The 18,788-nt window shown below is 36.6% G+C and overlaps 1 protein-coding gene across 3 annotated transcripts in view; it reads left to right on the forward strand.

Annotated features, from left to right (window-relative positions):
* The window catches only part of dnah7 (dynein, axonemal, heavy chain 7), a 496,694-nt gene that overhangs the window by 130,114 nt on the left and 347,792 nt on the right, over positions 1-18,788 (forward strand). For all 3 annotated transcript variants that reach the window (XM_051930473.1, XM_051930475.1, XM_051930474.1), the window contains exons 23-24: positions 2,449-2,558; positions 2,917-3,085. In XM_051930473.1, the coding sequence (XP_051786433.1) occupies positions 2,449-2,558; positions 2,917-3,085 (279 nt within the window). The remainder of the gene's footprint in view (positions 1-2,448; positions 2,559-2,916; positions 3,086-18,788) is intronic.

Genomic DNA, 18,788 nt, shown 5'->3' on the forward strand with positions numbered 1-18,788 from the left:
TTTTCTTCTGGTTCAAAAGGCCCTTGATGTCACTTGTAATCCATGGCTTGTTGTTAGCATAGCAGCATACAGTTCTTACTGGAACTACAATGTCCATACAGAAGTTGATGTAATCGGTAGTGCAGTCAACAACCTCCTCAATGTTCTCACTATGTGATCCCTGCAGGATATCCCAGTCTGTAGTTCCAAAGCATTCTCTCAGAGCCTTCTCTGCCTCAGGGGACCACTTCCTGAATGAGCATGTGGTTTTAGGTAGGACCCTCACTCTTGGTTTGTAGTGAGGCTGAAGCAGAACCAGGTTATGATCTGCTTTCCCAAGCGCAGGCAGCGGGGTGGCGCTGTATGCGTCTTTAATGTTTGCATACAGTAAATCAATAGTCTCATTTCCCCGAGTGGTACAGTCGACATACTAGGAGAAGGCAGGTAATGTTTTGTCCAGAGTCACATGGTTAAAGTCTCCAGTGATTAGAACAAGCGCCTGAGGGTGCTGCGTTTGTAACTTAGCAACAGCAGAATGGATGATGTCACTCGCTGTCTCCACGTCTGCGCGAGGAGGGATGTACACAATGACAACAATGACGTGTCCAAACTCTCTGGGCAAGTAATAGGGACGCAAACTTATGGCCAACAGTTCGATGTCCCTGCAGCAAGTGGAGACTTTGACGTTAACATGTCCAGAGTTACACCACCGTGTATTAACATAGAGAGCGAGTCCTCCTCCTTTGTGCTTCCTGCAGGTACTTGCATCTCTGTCCGCTCTAACTGTGCTAAGCCCGGGTAGCTCCACGTCAGCATCTGGGATGGTGGCAGTTAGCCACGTTTCGCAAAAGCACAACAAACTGCATTCTCTGTAGGTTCTGACATTTTTCACCAGCACAGCCAGTTCGTCGATCTTATTTGAGATTGAGTTCACATTCCCCAGAATCACAGAAGGCACCAAGGGCTTAAAACGCCACTTTCTCGCAAGCCGCTTCATTTTTAGCTTAGTGCCAGCTCTGCTGCCACGATACCGCCTTCTTACCTCATTGGATAAATAGGGAACCACACCGGCACTGGCATTTGTTCTCAGCGCTCTAAGTTGAGTACTTGAATAGACGAGTCTCGGCGTGTAAAAATCCATGCCCACGTTGTAAAAGTAAGTGTGTCCAGGGAACGAATCCACGTAAAATAAAGTGATAGGAGTGATCAATAAAAAAGAGAAAAATAAAAGTAGAAAAATAAAGTCGTACACGGAGCTGCTGAAAAGGCTGCCACTCTCGGCGGCGCCTGAGTCATAACATATACTGTATATATACATATATATACAGTATACTGTCCCTTTGTGGATTTCTATCTATAAATATGTAAACCATATCACAGATCTTCATTTCTATATGTTTAGGGAAAGGCAACTAAAAGTTGGAGTGCCAACCAGGTCACCCTGTTTACTGACAATGTCTAGAAAATTGACCAAAAATAATCCTGCTGTGGCACAACAGAAAATCTGTCATTTAAGCCTCAGCGGCTTCTCTAAACTTTCAGTTCATTCGAACAGGTCTTGGGCTGGAAGCTTGCTCATATGGGACATAGTTTCTCTGACTGAGACATAATTTTCCAGGTGCCCTCAGATTTATATTGTCCTGGCTTGAAAAGGCATGGTTTAGTTGAGTGGGAGCATGGCTGGGCTGCCCACCTTGGGCAGCTTTTTGGAGCTACTGAGGAGAAAACATAAGGTATAGTTTGAGTTGGTGCACCCTCTCGTCCCGGCGAGTTATTGCATACCTTATCTGAGCCTGAAAGGTGATCCTCAGGCGTCCATCCGTGACTATACATATTTATATGTATGTAAACAGGTGCGGAAGTTATCATAAAAATCTTTTCCAATTCATCCAAATATAAATCTGTTATACAGTAGCTTTCAGATCTATCTATATGTCGTGATCTGGACTTTTTTTTTTTTTTTACATTTTTTTATAGACGTTCCTAATTTGTCCAAATTTTATTTATTTTCTTTAAATCTTAGTTTGAATTCTGGTTATGAACTATTTCTGTCTCCTTGAATATGATCTTTGACTTACTTTTTGCTTCAGTTTATGAGTCAGTTCTTGATTTTCTCGCTCTTTCTTTCTTTATTTTTTATTTTTTTGAATATTGACTATGATTTTTGTCTTATATTCTGTGCTCTTTTACTCGATTCTCACCCTCCTAGTTATGACATTCTATCTATCTATCTATCTATCTATCTATCTATCTATCTATCTATCTATCTATCTATCTATCTATCTATCTATCTATCTATCTATCTATCTATCTATCTATCTATCTATCTATCTATATGTATATAAACATATATCTAGTTAATATTCTGCAGTCACTGTCAAAAGCAAAGTAACATTATTCCTATATGTGTTCATTCAGAAATGATCAGTATATTATATTTCTAAAATTCACATTTTTTGGTATGTGTAGGATGGTCAGCTACAGACAAAGATGATCAATGCAGGCTTAGCCTATGGTTATGAATATCTTGGTAATACTCCTCGCTTGGTCATCACACCTCTTACAGATCGTTGTTACAGGTAAGAGATGAAATTATGTTCAAAAACATTGCTACTTTTCCAAGTAATATATAAAGTGGAAGCATTTCAGAATGTTTGGTGCTTTTCTGAGTTACTTATTTTGACAATGAGTGAATAATAATTTCTTAAATTCACATCATAATGAGTTATATTTAAAAAAACAAGAATAACGTCATTGGGTTTTGTGAGTCCAGTGTACCGTGCCTTATTGCACTTATTGAAACTGTTATGAATATATATAGTGTACTGCATTAGAAAATACAGAATAAATGCTAACAACATCTTAATTGGGTTTGCCCATTTCCTCTATTGCTTACTCGTCTCAAATGAAAGTAAAGAGTGGCTTATTTTCTTTCAGGACTCTTTTTGGAGCACTGCATCTCCATCTGGGTGGTGCTCCTGAGGGGCCAGCAGGAACTGGAAAGACAGAGACGACCAAAGATTTGGCCAAGGCCATTGCTAAACAGTGCGTTGTGTTTAACTGCTCTGACGGCCTTGACTATATTGCTCTTGGCAAATTTTTCAAGGTAATTTTCACTTTGATTTTCCTTAATATGATTTTTAGGTTATCAGATAAATACACGTGGCTAATAAGTTGATTAACTATTTATGCTTATGCAAAATTTAACTCTCTTCTGTTTGTCTAGCCATTGCAATTTACCTTTAAGTGGTTAAGTATTACAGTTACTATTTAAACTTAGGAAGTCATGATGGAACAGGTAAAGAGAGCATGTAATAAGTTTTAATAATTGATGAAGATCCAGATTCAGCCTGCAGACATTGAGTATGACCCCCCTGTTCTAGAGTTAAACTATTGGAGAACTTCCCCTTGTGGATCCAAAGTTTAGGCTCCTGTCAGAGCACACCAATAACTTTTTTAATGTCTTATCAAAATTAGCTGAGATGATCAGCAAAGAACATTGTTACTCTCAAAAACAGGACAGAACCCATGAAAACAGTGCACAAAATGGCTGTTTCAATTGATAAACATTAAACCAATTGGCACTGCAATGGTGTCATAGAAAATAACAGAAAAATGAATAACATCATTACTTTTGAATAGCTGAATAAATATTATTTAGTATACAATGGAAGTGATTCAAGATTTGAAAGATTTTGCTTTCAAAAGCTTTTCAAAAGCTTCACTGCAGCAGTTAAAGTATTAATTGAAATGTTTCTTTAAACCTAGCATAGACAGTGCCTCACTGAACAGGGAAAATAAATTAAAAGTTTATTTCTATGCTAAAGGGGAGAAAAAGCGGAAGGCACAAATTTTTGACTGTATAGTCTTCATCAGGTGTGTAAGGCTATACAGCTGCAGCATGGTGTCTTTTACCTTCTTTCTTTTTTCAGCCTGTAAATATTCTTTAACTTTCATTTTCTTTGCAGACGCATGTACGTGTTGCCTTTTGCCTACTCCATGTTTCGCTGAACGTGACAACACTTGTTGTGTAGTACATTTATTAACTGTAATTCTTATTTGGATAAATGCTCCAGCTGAATAATAATGTTAGTTTTTCTTGGTGTTATTACTTTTTAAAAATTTCTCTAATCTGAAATATGTCTCTCTATTATAATAAAAATATCCTGGGCCGAGACGAAACTTTTTAGCCTGGGACGAGGTGACTTTTTCAGAGAGATACTTTCATGTCCCGTGAAATGGGACTTTGTGCCGAGAGATTTAACCATACCTGGGGCTGTAAATAAAGACAAAGAGTAGATGACAAAGTAGAACGTCGAAAAGAATTTAAAAACAATGGTGTGATATGCATGCAGAGCAGGTTACAGATAATGAAAGTACTAAAATTCGAAAGTCTCAAAAAAATGATAGTAAAGATCGCATTAGTGTAAACAAATGCAAATTATTACTTGGTGAAGTAACGGAATAGCGAAAAGAGATCAAATATATTGTTCAGAGACTTGTAGATAGTCTAATTTGTGTTACCATCAGGGAAAAGTAGTGTTTCTTCCCAATGAAGAGGCATATCCATGAGAATTAAAAGATTTGTTGTTTGGTGAAAGTGAAATCCACATACTGTATGTGAGCGGCAGAGACGCAAAGTGGCTGGCGCATAGTGCAGGCCGGGGGGGTTGGCAAGCAAAGCAAAGTTTTATAAAATATGTACCAAAAGATATAAGGTGTCATGATGATTCTTTAATTATCATGGCTGTCTTACGCTTCTAGGGAACCAGTACTGAATTCTGGTTTCATCATGTTGTATGTAGAGTTTGTACATTTTCTCCTCGTCCCTGTGGTTGTCTTCTGGTACTTCTTTTACTTCAGACATTCTGAAGATGTGCAAGTTATTTTAATTGGTGATATTAAAGTATCTCAGCAGGCATATGCATGAAGGTGCTAAGAAATGCTTTGATGTGTTTTCCATTGTTGAACCCTACCATGCAGATGATGCTTTTGAGATAGACTGTGGCTTTTAATGGCATTGTATTGGAAAACAAGATAGCATTGGCTGGCAAGGGGCTGCCAGATGGAAGGACACCATCAGGATAAATAAGAGGAGGACTATGTTATTATAGGAAAGCATGCAGAGATAACAGAAAACTGCACTGGCAACAGGAGAGGTTCTATATATGTCATTGTGGAAAAATGAGGCTGTAGACTGTATGTGTATTTCTATGTGGGTGTGCTAAGTACCCCCTGAAATACAACAGACAAGGAGCCTTGTACAAGGAAAAGAGGCTGGCGACATGCGTAGAAACATGCGGTGCTTTACCAGGATAGGTGGCAAGAATGCCTGACCTTCTTCTAAAAGACACAGCAGTGCCAAGGAGAAAATAAAAGAGGTGGCATCAGTTTCACATCACTAGAGGGCATGCAATTCAAAGCAGGAATACACTTTCCTTTCATTTTAATAAAGCAGATAGCACAGAAGCTGCCTAGGAGACCCAACTCTATAAAAGCATCAGGAGGATCAGTGCTGCAGAGATGCCAAGGGCCACTAGATGGAATTTTAATATGATGTTCCCATACCTTTAGGAAATACATTTGACACTGTTGATTTATTTTGTGCAATTTTTGGACATGTTAGTTTGGTTACTTTAATCTTTTTTTTTTTTTTACTGCTATTTTGTCATTGCATGCAATTTTCTTTTTTTTTTTTTTTCTGACAGGGCTATCAGTTTTTCATGTCATTTTCATAGACATGACTGCATTGTACTTGATCATGATGGTGGCAATTACAGACTGAATGTAAATTTTAAATAATTAACCATGGAAAGTATTGCTTATGAACTATATCACATCCAAAATTAAAGAATACTTCGGATAGTATTAATGATTTGACCTGAATTAGTTTCACAACTTTGGGTTTGATTGTATTTTTTTTTTTGGTTTGGTTCTTCTTTAACATGCTGTAGTCTTGTCTAGCAAACTAGACTAGAATCTTTTCAAAATACATCCATGACAATAGTAACTGAAGGACAACTCCTGAGTCAGGAGGAGAGTGTGGGGTGGAGGGTCAAGTGAACAAGTGGAAGAGCCACCTCACCCTATGGCCAGGGACTATCACTCCATACAAGTAGATAGATAGATAGATAGATAGATAGATAGATAGATAGATAGATAGATAGATAGATAGATAGATACTTTATTAATCCCAAGGGGAAATTCACAAATTTCATAAAACAAGTAGGCCAGGAATAGAAGTTGTTTGTGCTCTCTGGTTTTATACTCTGTGTTCTTTTTATGGTCAACCCTCCCTTGTCATATCTATTTAAAATACTAGTATCTTTTTCATTACACTTTTCCTTGGGGTAGTCCTATGTGTGGAAATCTGCCTTGTATCACAACAGGCACGGAAAATTGATGTCTGATTGATGCATGTTGATAATTAGTAGCATAACTTTACAAACAAAGAATTGAGTCATATCATATATATAAAGTAATAATAGTATGGCACAATGATCTAGTGTTGTTGGACTACTTGACTGAGCAACTACATGAAAGATTATAATTACTCAGCTAAAATAGTTCTTCTTTGCAAGCCGTATGCAATTTGGTCAGGAAATTGCATATAAAAATGCATTGAATAAGTGCTGCTTTTGAAATACATGTGCCACATTTCTCCAAAGTCTGAAAACGTTTAGCTTTGCCTTGAAGTGTATGTGAATGATACAGATTAAAATGTAATTTTGCGTTAATTGTCCACCTATGAATTCATCAGCAGAAAGAATACTCCATAAAAAAGGAAATGCTGTTCACTGCTGCAAAAAGCATTGTGATGGCTGTGTAAGACGCGCAGTTTGATGTTACACAGAGTGAAGTGTGTATGCGGTTCTACGTCTGTGCTGTAGACCACTAAGATTATTGAGGCATTTATAGCCTGCATCCCCAGCATATACATTGTAAACTTGGTATATTGCTCTAAATGATGTACCAGGGGCATCTTTAACAGGCCCACTGTTGCCTGCAGTCTTGTAATTTAAATTCTATTATTGCTGAAGTGAAATTCTTATTTAATCTGGTCAGCATTTCAAGTGGACCACCATAAAGTTTATGAAAGTAAGTATTCAACCTAATTGTTTACTCATTCTGTGAATTGGGACCAAAGGTGTATTTATGCTCTAATTGAAACGAGAACAAAGGCTGCGGCTCTCGAGGCTGGTTTTCCTTTATGTGTTGAACTGTTCTTTTCTGTTGAAACAGCTATGCCAGGAACTGGATATATAGCATTATATATTATCTGTAGATATATAGATTTAAATGAAGATTCATTCTCATTCACACTCATTTAGTGCTGTGAATTTCTAGACTATTAAGATGGCCAAAATGAAGCAATGTCTGTCTTTTTGTGGTGTTGTATACTATTTTGCTTTACAAAGTGTTTATTTTGTTGGATGTTCACATTTTCTTGTTATGCAACATTAAATCACATGGGATTTAATTTGGCTTTTTTAACACTGATCAATATAACTTTGTAATGCCAAAGTGAAAGCAGAGCTCTGCAAGTGATCTAAATTGCTTACAAATATAAAACATAATTGATTGCATAAGTATTCATTATTGTAACACACCAATGTTATCAAGGATGCAGCCAGTTGGTTTTAAAATTCACATAATTAGTTAAGTGGAGATCAACTGTGTGATGTTAAGGGTTTACCTGGAAGGTCCATCTTGTGATGTGTCAGTATCGTAGACTAACCTGCACAAAATAACACTTCAAATCAACTCCAAGGAAAAATGATTGAAAAGAACAAGTCAGGGGATGGATACACGAAAATATCCAAGTCAATGAGTACCCCTTGGAGCCCAGTTAAATCAATCATTAAGAGAGGGATAGAGAATGGCACAGCTGTAGATCTGTCTAGAACATACTTGTCCTCAAAAACTGAGTGATCATGCAAAAAAGAAGACTAGTGAAGAAGGCCACCAAGAAGGAGTTACAAGCAACTGTGACTTAGATTGCAGACTGTGCAGACAGCAACTGTTGCCTGGGTACTTCCTTAGTCACTGCTTTATGGGACAGTGACAATGAGAAATCCACTATTAAAAAATGCACATGAGAACTCAAATAGAGTTTGCCATGAGAGACTCTGAAGTCAGCTAGAAGAAGCTCTATGGTCTGATTAGACCAAAATGGAGCTGTTATACCTCCAGACTAAATGTCATGTTAGAACTGTGCGCATTATCAAAAACACACCATCCCCACCATAAAGCATGGTGGTGTAAGAATCATTCTGTGGGTTTGCTTCTCTGTTGCTGGCTCTGGGAGGCTTGTAAGGATGTAGGGTAGAATAAATGAATACAAGGAAATCCTGCAAGAAAACCTCATAAAGTTTACCACAAACCTACACTTTAGAAGAAGACAATAACCCCAAGCATAAAGGAAAAGCTACATAAGAATTTCTTAAAAACAATAAGGTTATTGTCCTGGAGTGGCAGAACCAGAGTTTTGTGCCTGTATTTGAAACGGTCCTAAAAATCTCGGAGTGATGCAAGGACCTACTCTTAAAATTAGCAGTAAAAACAGTTTATACATTTTCCTGATTTAGGAAACTACTGCTAACTTCACCTTTTGAGCTGTCCTAACTCAGTAGGAACTTCCAGAATATGGTGTCCAGGCAGAGATCGACACACACCTCCCTGGAAAGGTGGAATGCTTTGGAAAAGCTGGACAACAATAAATAGATATTGATTTGATAGAGATGGAATAATATTCATAAATTTTGTACATTATATGATTCCTCCATGTACATGGAGAAGCCATGCACTCTCTGCCAAAATTAAAGTGTTGGTAACCTAATGTATAAAATGCAGATTTGAATAGTGATTATTTGGGTATGTCACAACCAACTATTTGTCAAATTTTGTACCAAACTTTGATCATCCTTACAATGTGTGAGGTAATATCCAGATGTATACATTCCCCACAACTCCATGTAAGGAAATGTTAAAGCAAATTACATTCATGAGAATCAGCACACACAAAGATCATTAGCCCAAGAGAGGATGAGCATGAATATGTAAATCGCTGGCAATATCACTGTCACAACACACTGCTGATCATGGATGCAAACTATATTATATTGCCATCATATTAACCTAAAAATAAGTAGGGCAAGGTGGGTTGCTGACAGTGAAATGTCACATGGGTAATGCTGAGATTTGCATTCCACAAACCTCTGAAACATTGAGGTTACAGTTTACAAGCCCAGAAAGGTTCAAAAATAAAGGCACAGACTGTCAAAGCATTGGATTAAAAGTGCCTCACAGAACATAAGGTGGAATCACAGAGAGCTGGAAGAGTGAACACAACTTATAATTGTGGCTAGTTTCAGTATAACTCTTACTTTACAACACACTTCCCATGACCATAACAGAGGGAATGTGATTCTTCTGAAAGTACAGCTCTGGATCAGTCATTATTAAATAATCATGCAAATTATCGGGTGTCTTGTTCTTTCCGTGTCAATGCTTGTTACAGTATTTTTTAATAATGTTGTTGTGAAATGGCAACAATTATCTGCAACTTAGCACATTATCCTACCTTGTTATATTTATTTTTCTTCTTATTTTTATCATTATTTTTCTTTTTATTATTATTATTATCATCTTTGTGGTGTACATAGTATCAGAAAGCTACTAAGCGTCATCATGAATATCAGTTTACAGCTTGGGCTGCCGTAAAATCATGATGTCATTCATTCTCAAATGCAAACTGTCACTTCTAGCTGGGTGTAGGTGTAAATATGTCTCACATCCTGCTCTGAGGTAGGACAAACTCTTATCCAAGTCTGACTTTTTAGTACAGTTCCTAGAAGTAATTCTGAGACTCTTATACATATGGGCCCTCTTCTCAGTCTATCTGAGAATTTATTTCTGAGCTTGTTCAGTAAGTTTTGTAACAAAAAATTGTGGTTTCCAGATAGCAATGCTGACAGAGACCTGTCCTCATACACTCAAAACTGTTATTGCTGCCAAAAGTGCATCTTCTAAATAATGATGTGAAGGGTTGAAAACATATGTGTATTCTATATTTGTAGTTAATTTAGACCACTTTGCAGAGATCTGTTTTCATTTTGACTTTAAAGAGTCTTTTTCTGTTGATTAGTTTCAAAATACCCAAATTAAATCCACTATGATTCAATGTTGTATAAAAATAAAATCTGAAAACTTCCAAGAGGTTGAACATTTTTTATAGGCATTGTATATTGCTTTCGTAATGAATCAGACAAAAACCAGCACAGTAGAGAGAGCTTCTCAGAAGCCCTATGAAAATTTGAGATGACATGGAGATTAAAGTTCACTGCAGACATTAGTGCACCTTTGATGAAAAAAATGACATGTCTTCATCCATCTTTTATGGCTATGTGCAGTGTGGTGTCAGTGTCTTCTGCCCTAGTAAGCTCAAAGAAACTATCAAGAAGATGTCAGGTGAATATAGATCAGTCTCATTGCTTCTGCAGAAGAGAAATGCTCATCACAGAAGTCATGTGCGCCTTTGTATGAGTCAAATTTACAGCAAAGATGAGTGAACTCAGCTGGACGTGAGGACATGCAGCTTTGGGCCTGATACTACTACTGAGTCTACTCATTAAAAGGATGGAAACACGAACCATGTCACATCTATGATGGGTTAACTTAAAATTAAATAAGTCAGCATAACACTCAAGTCAAACAAAACTTGTCACACTCAGAAGCAGATCATAACATTTTCAATTTCTTATTATTTATCATTTTAACCATTTTAGTGTTACACGATGATGACACCATCTCTGCCGTAGGAGTTTTTAATAAAAAAAAGATAAAGATAAAGATAGATAGATAGATAGAGTGGCCCTTAGTACCATGGTCTCTTCTTCAGTGCTGCTTATTTGGCTAATCTTACTTGATAGTCTGTAGCCTCAACATTATATTCTTATAACTTAAATGAGTACATGGTAGAATCTACACAGAGTTTAAGAGGCTTTTACAATTTACCCACAATCCTTACTACATGTATACATTGAGCTTGCTTAGTTCACTATAGGTCATGGAGAGCCAGAGTCTAATCTGCCAGAAACCACCTGGATGAACCAACAGCTCATCACAGGGCATATGCACTCGCTGTCACTCACAACAGGCCAAGTCGGAGGTGCCAGGTAACCTAACCAGTTGGTTTATGTGATGATGTCCAAAGTACCTATAAACTCAAACAGAGAAAGAAAGTGCAAAAACCATACACACTTCTGCCAGCCTGGAGAACTGAACCCAGATTTGTTGCTGTAGTAATGCAGCTGTATTTCTGCTTTAAATTACAACCACCCTTACATACAATATTTACAATATGTAGATATTAAAGGAAATGTTTGGTATTTTTCAGTTTAAAGTTATTTCTTTTCAAACGTGGTATATATGCATTTGCCACATGATCTTGTGTTCTAAAGTTTTATATAAATTTAAAAAAATATCTTGTACTCACTAACGTTTTACAATAAAGGTTAATGGGTAAACACCAGAAAATTAGCCAAGTTTCAATTTAAGAAAAAACATGCCTCCCGTGTTTCCGACACATATATATGACAAAAAAAATATGGAAATTCATTTCATTGAGTAATTCTGGTACTATTTTTCTCACGGTAAGGATAGGTTTTCTATTCATTTGTGCAAGTTCATCAAAACAGAAACAACCACATGGCACAAAATGTTTTCTGTGATTTGGCCTTTCAAAAAAGTAATCATGGCCTGGTGTTATGAAAGATTATTGCGGAAGAAAACAAACCCTGAAATTGCTGAATCTCGTAATATTGGTGTTTTTGTTCAAAAATTACATCTGTCAGCTATTTTAAAATGTGTATACAATAGCAAAACATGGATAAATACCCACCCCACAACTGTCCTGTATTTTGTAAGTTTTTAAGCTTTTATTTTCTGGTGATACCTCATGCCCCATCCATCCATCCATTATCCAGCCCGCTATATATCCTAACTACAGGGTCACGGGAGATTAGCCTCCATTATAAAGCGCCAGCAAGGGAAAGATATTTTTTAAAATCTATGGGTAACAAGTAATTTTAGAACACAATGTTGCATGGCAAATCCATATATACCATGTTTGTGAAGAAATAAATTGAGTACACAATCAGAGGTCTGAAAGTTTAAAGTCTTCTTACTATCTACAGCACATTCGGACAGTGTACAGAAGCCATTAAGCATGTTAATAGAATGTTAGGTTTTATCACACAATGAGTAGACTACAAGTAAAAGGACCTTATGCTTAAGCTTTATAATGCACTGGTGAGGCCTCATCTGGAGTACTGCATGCATGGACTATAAAAAGACATACCAACACTAGAAACAGTCCAGAAATGAGTGATTAGGTTGATTACAGGATTTGGATGTATGACCTAGAAGAAAACATTAAAGGAATTTAACCTTTCCAGTTTAAGCAAATAATGATTAAAAGGTCATATGACTGAATTAATACAGTTAGATCCAGGCTGTTTCTTTAAATTTAGTTCAACAAGAACATGGGTATGCAGTTGGAAACTTCCTAACAATGAATTTTGCACAAACATTAGAACGTTTTTCTTCATACAGGAGAAAACCATAGACACATGAAATAAATAGGACTTTAGAGACCATTAAAGCTCATCTTGATATTATTGTGGAACAGTTAGGTGGGTAAGATTGGTAAGCTTTGTTGGGCTGAATGACCTGTTAATATCAACATTTGTCTCATGTTCAAATGAGAAATGATGTTCAAAGGCCCATCATTTTTATTGCTTAAATTTCAGATTTGGTATCTGTTTAGTTATTTTAGAATTGCCTCTGTAGAAAATACCAACACTAGAGCATTTCTATGTAGTCAGTCAGTTGTTGTACTGTACTTGTACTTTTTCTTTCATTTTATGACTTGATGCTTAGATACCTGCAGTGTCTCAGATTCTTCCTGTGATTTATTGAGAAATTGAATTTAAAATCCTTACAATTGTATTTTCTTTTTAAATTATCAATTGAGAGTAATTAATTCACGTTCTGAAGCTGGCAATTAATATTATTCCTACACACCTGTATGGAGGATAATAACTTCCATATATGTTAATATATATATTTTTTTACTAATGTCTAACAATGTCTTATTTTAAAAGAGTTAAACATTTTCAGTTTAAGTAAATGGATATGAAGAGGTGGCATGACTGAAGTTTTTAAAATTGTGAAGGGAATTAGTACAGTGGATCCAGGCTAGTACTTTAAAATGAGTTCAACAAGAGCACAAGGAAACAGTTGGAGTAAATTACTACATTCATGTCTGAAGCTGGCCATTACTTTCACTCCTACACACCTGTAATGGAGAATATTATCTAGCATATAGGTTAGTAATGTTTTCATCAACTAAGCTGTATAAGCCAGTTGTTGCTCAGGGACATTTACAACTTAAAAAATCAGGTAAGATGTTTTGCTAAGGGAAAAATTGACAAGAGTTTCATTGATAAGAAGAGCACTTGGGCCAGTCTATGTCTTCCTTGTTTGTATGCATTTGTGCATACCTTTGAAACTGGATAAAAAGCTGAAAAGAACAAAACTGGACTTGAGAGGGGTATTGTGCCTGAGCTGTCTCATTGGTGAGGCAGAGGCATCAGACCACAGTAACAGGAGGCTTGCAATGGCATACTGTGTCTGCCATTTTCCTTCTATGGATGAGTTGGCCAGGCTATCTCTGTCTCTATTTAAAGGCCATGTGGAACCAAAGAACAGTCCAGACAACAACATGTTACAACCCATGGAGCCATCTGGTAGCAAGCATCTACTTCGGTTGTGATGTTATTTTTGTTACACTCATTTGTACTTTGTTTATGGTTTTGGACACACTGTATCTAAATATATAAAATGAACAGGGATGATTTTATTCTTTGCCTGTTCTGGTGCTCTATCTAGTTTTCTGGGGTTTTATAATGTAAAAGAATAGTGTTGAACTACAGTATCTGACAGAGTGGTTAAAGTATGGGATTCCTTAAAGGTCTAAATAATAAAGAGTATAAAGGGGAGTAGGGTCAACCTAGGACCCTAACATACAAAACAACACCCTACCACATTAAACAGGCACTGCTGTACTCAGTGGTTCCGATTACACAGCCGCAATTGTTCCCATGGTCAGCATTTCTTGGCAAAAGTCACCAAAGATCCTCTCTGTCTGTTGCCTGTCTTTGCATTTAAACATTTCAGTCATTGAAAAACAAGTCATCAAAGACTGACTTTACTGAGGTTCTCTGAATCTGTGTGGAATTGCAGAAAAAAATGATAGACAAGAATAGTTGTTACTCATTAAAGGAGCTATCTCAATACATTTTATAAAGGAATCAACTTCAGTTGTATCCACTTGGAAATCAGCTGCATCACAGATGCTGCTTGCTGTGACACAGTGTGGTAAATATAAAAACAAATTGTTTAGGTTATGACAATTATTTACTGTATAACAGCTCAAGTGCAATAGCAGGTCACAGGAACAAGGACTCTGAAATGTCTTTGTCAGCTCTTGTATGCATCTTAAAATACCTTCAAAGTACAATATCAAGGGACGCTGGGCACTATAACTGTTTATGACTTTGACAGAGTTAGCATTGTAAAATTAAGATCTCAACCATTTAGTTATAACATCAAAGAACTGGGGGAAATTTTATACCTCGTGCACTTTTGTCACATCAGAATGCCGTCACAGGCAAACATTTTATCCTTTAAAGCCAATACTTTGATATGCATACAAAGCAGAAGGTCTGTACTGGATACCTTTGCTTGCTTGTTTTTGCTGTTTTATAAAACATTTTGCAGAGGGACATAGAGAAAGCTGTTTACTCATCATTAAGAGTCCAGAAATCTGCATACAAAACCTGAGCACTGATGCAATTCTGAGGCCTTGATTTCTAAGGTGCTGACATTAATGCTGCATTGTTCTATAATTTTGTTGCCTTATTAGAATTTTATCCTAAGGTAATGGTCAAATGTCAGGGGCTTAACGCTTCAACAGTTGACTTATTAAAAATAATTTTTAGAATGCAAGACACATGGGAACTTTTAACTTTTAACAGAGAGAAGCCAGACCAAAATAATTTAAAAAAACAATTCAGTTATCCATCCATCAATCTGTTTACTGCATTTCTCTAGTAAAATTCAAGGAGGAAATGGTTAATATTACTCTTTCAAAGTAAATATAAATATTGTAAGTACTTTACTTAAGAGAAATGTCATTTATCTACATATACATAATACAAAGTTGGCTCACTCACTCACTATTTAACTAAAACAGTATTTCCCGTTTAGCTAAAAACTAACATTTGGTAGGATGATACATCTAGGGCAGTAGGTATCTGCTAATTAAGGGCATTTTGATATTTCAGTATTTTGGGGGTAAAAAAACCCACAATATAATAACCAAATACTACAAAATCTCAACAACTCCTATGTATATCTGGGTAACAGCATCTTATAGTCCATCCCTTTGTCTAATCTTGGATTATGTTTACACATGTTGCATTTAGAGAAGACACTTTTTCCCTATTTATTTTAATCTGGACCCCTTTATGAGAAATGTGTTACCAAAACCAGTGTATGCAGTGTTACCAAACCCTTAAGGAGCAATTTTCTTTTCTTTCTTTCTAAATTCAAAAAAAACTACCAAACGCAAATACCTATTTTTAGTAAGTTTTGCTATTACAAAACTCGATCTTGAAATGTAATGTATTCAAAAGGAAACTTGACGGTTTTGGTTGGCATCATTTATTGTAATGTTATATTTGACATAATCTATAAAGCAAGGTTCTGGCAGCCAAGTGTGCATTTCATTTACTGTGTACACCATATGTGACAATAAATCTATCTATCTATCTATCTATCTATCTATCTATCTATCTATCTATCTATCCCTACAGAAATTATCGGTGAGAAATAATTTACATGACAATTCTCATAATGCACTAAGATTGGCACATACTGTAAAATGCCAATACACAGTTACTGGGCTCATAGGAAAAATCAAGTTCAGCCTTTTCATGCTGTACAAAATATGACCTTACTTGGAAACCAGTAACCATTTTGCTGAAACTCTTAACTTCTTAAGTTAATGGCAAAAGAATATCTAGCAGAATTGTGAAGGAAGGAGGAAAGAGAGAACAATGAGTATGCAAATGGCTCAGCTCGTTTTCATTGTCATTAGCGGGTACCAGCATGGTTGGTATGCATGAGAGCACATATGGATAAGTGAACTAGAGAGAGACAGATCATGCCGTGCCAGTGGGAGCCTGAGAGGGTGGTCTTTGTTTGTTGCCTCAAGGATGCCATTTATCAGGAGGGGGCCAGCATACCTAATGAGACAAATAATGTTGCTTGAATGTCAATTGAATTAAGTTTGCATCAAGAGCAGGCACACACTGAACATGTCTGATGTCAGAAATTAACTCATAATGATGCTCTGAATGACAACACTTTCTACTGCAGTACTTACACTATCGTGAATCTCTTGGTAACCATTTTAAACTGCATAGTTCTGTGACCTTTTGGTTGGGAAAACTGTGGGTCAGATATGAGGATAATGCTCACATATACCGAAGAAAGAAAATTCAGTCAATCCCACTAGCTTAGACAGCTTTTTTTTCTTTTTTTTTTTAGCAAGTCGATCATGGGGTGTGCAATTCAAAAAGCACGACTGGGGTCTTTATTTTCTAACCTCAGTAGAAGTAAGTGAAAATAGGCTTTGCCTTAGTTTCAACTAACGCCTGTGAGCATTGATTTCACAGCTGAGCCAAAATAAATCTGCTTTTGAAGATTATCATGACCTACAATGAGATTCCCATCAGTTCATTGGGAAAGGAAGTGATTTCCTTAAACTTGTTTCAGCTGAATAGTGTTTAGTTTGCTGTCTGTCTGTCTGTCTGTCTGTCTGTCGGTCTAAAGGTAAAGGTTATTACTGTAACTTGTAGTACAAAGGTGAAAACTCCAGCTTACTAAGTAAAGTAAGTGTCTCCTCTATGTACTACGTATGGGACTTTGAGATAACTGAGATCTCTTGATGTTGTTCTTTTTGTTATCCCAAATTCCGGCTATGCTTCTGTTCTGTCAAACTTTCTTCCAACTTTTTTCTCTGAGGTTTCCTTGGCTATAATGTTGACATAAAAGCTGCAGATGTCTCTTTTCTTTATTAAGTTATGCAAGTGCGTTTACTAAATTTAATTCTGAAATCTGACTCTGGTGTATTTTATTGTGCCAATGCTGAATTTCCAGTACTTTTTACACATCATGTCTTCTTCTTGAATTTAAATTTAATGCTAGCACAATTTAGAGCTCTACTGAGAATCTCTAATGCCAGTCAGTTTTTGGATTTGCTATTATGCTATTAAATAGTTTATAATTATTTCTTTGTTAAATGAAGACAGCACAATTTTCATGCATAAGAAGAAAATCCTGTTTGTTTTGAACATGGATTTTGAACAAGTCCAGGCACAAGGGAACTAAGTTTACTCTGTTGTTGACACCTTGCTAAAGTTTGAAAACTTTATATATATATATATATATATATATATATATATATATTCACGGCATTCGTAGTCTGTGTCACAATCTGATTGTATGGGTGGTTACCTACCAGGTAACGCTTGTCGTTGGCCAGCAATCTGCTAACATCCGCCACGGTGCCCTCAGTTTGTGAGGAGCAGATCATAGAATGGTTGAAATAGTTTACTGTCAAATAAATGCAAAGAGTACGCGACACGTGTTTCGCCCTCATTCTGGGCTCATCATGCGTACACACTCCACTGCACTCCCTCTCGGGAATCGAACCTTGGACATCAGCGCCAGAGGCGATGCCCCTAATGTTGCGCTCACGTCCGAGGTTCGATTCCCGAGACTCCCTCTCGGGAATCGAACCTCGGACGTCAGCGCCAGAGGCGATGCCCCTAACGTTGCGCTGACGTCCGAGGTTCGATTCCCGAGAGGGAGTGCAGTGGAGTGTGTACGCCTGATGAGCCCAGAATGAGGGCGAAACACGTGTCGCGTACTCTTTGCATTTATTTGACAGTAAACTATTTCAACCATATATATATATATATATATATATATATATATATATATATATATACCTATGGTTACTGACTGAAAAAATAAAATCGTAAGTGCAAGAAATCACAATGATAAAGCTGAGGGGCTTGGAAATATTTAACAACTTTGGAATATTTCAGCTGCCTTTCAAGAACAGCTAGTTGATGTTGTTTGGCGATGTACTATAGGTAAGATGTTATAGCTCAGTTGGCCCACTGAAGGAAGAGGCAGGGGCAGACCCAGAACACACTGGAGGAATTATACTTTATCTTTAACATGGAAGTGAAAAAGTTACTGAACACAGGTTGGCCTGGTCTGTCCAATTTGGCCTGTATCTACAGTTTCTTTAACCACAAAATACATATCTAAAGTGAAACAATGTGTATCTTTATATACTGTATCTATAAACTTTTTTCTATATACATTTTATTGATATTAATCAATCAATATAACACAACATAATAATATGATACAAAGATATTAGGTAATAATCTGCAATATTGAGCATATTATTCAATAAACATACTCGGATGAAAAACTGTATTGGTTTATTTAAGGAAAGGGTTAACTGAGAATGACATTGATGAAGGACTGACAGACACTGAAAGGTTTTTGAAATGTTCCTCATAGAGTAAATTTAAATTTTCATAATTTTCAGTAATACATGTCATATTTCCATTGTATTATGGTTGTTAGAACAGGACTTC

The sequence above is a fragment of the Erpetoichthys calabaricus genome, chromosome 8, assembly GCF_900747795.2.
Source record: "Erpetoichthys calabaricus chromosome 8, fErpCal1.3, whole genome shotgun sequence".
NCBI classification, from domain to species: domain Eukaryota; kingdom Metazoa; phylum Chordata; class Cladistia; order Polypteriformes; family Polypteridae; genus Erpetoichthys; species Erpetoichthys calabaricus.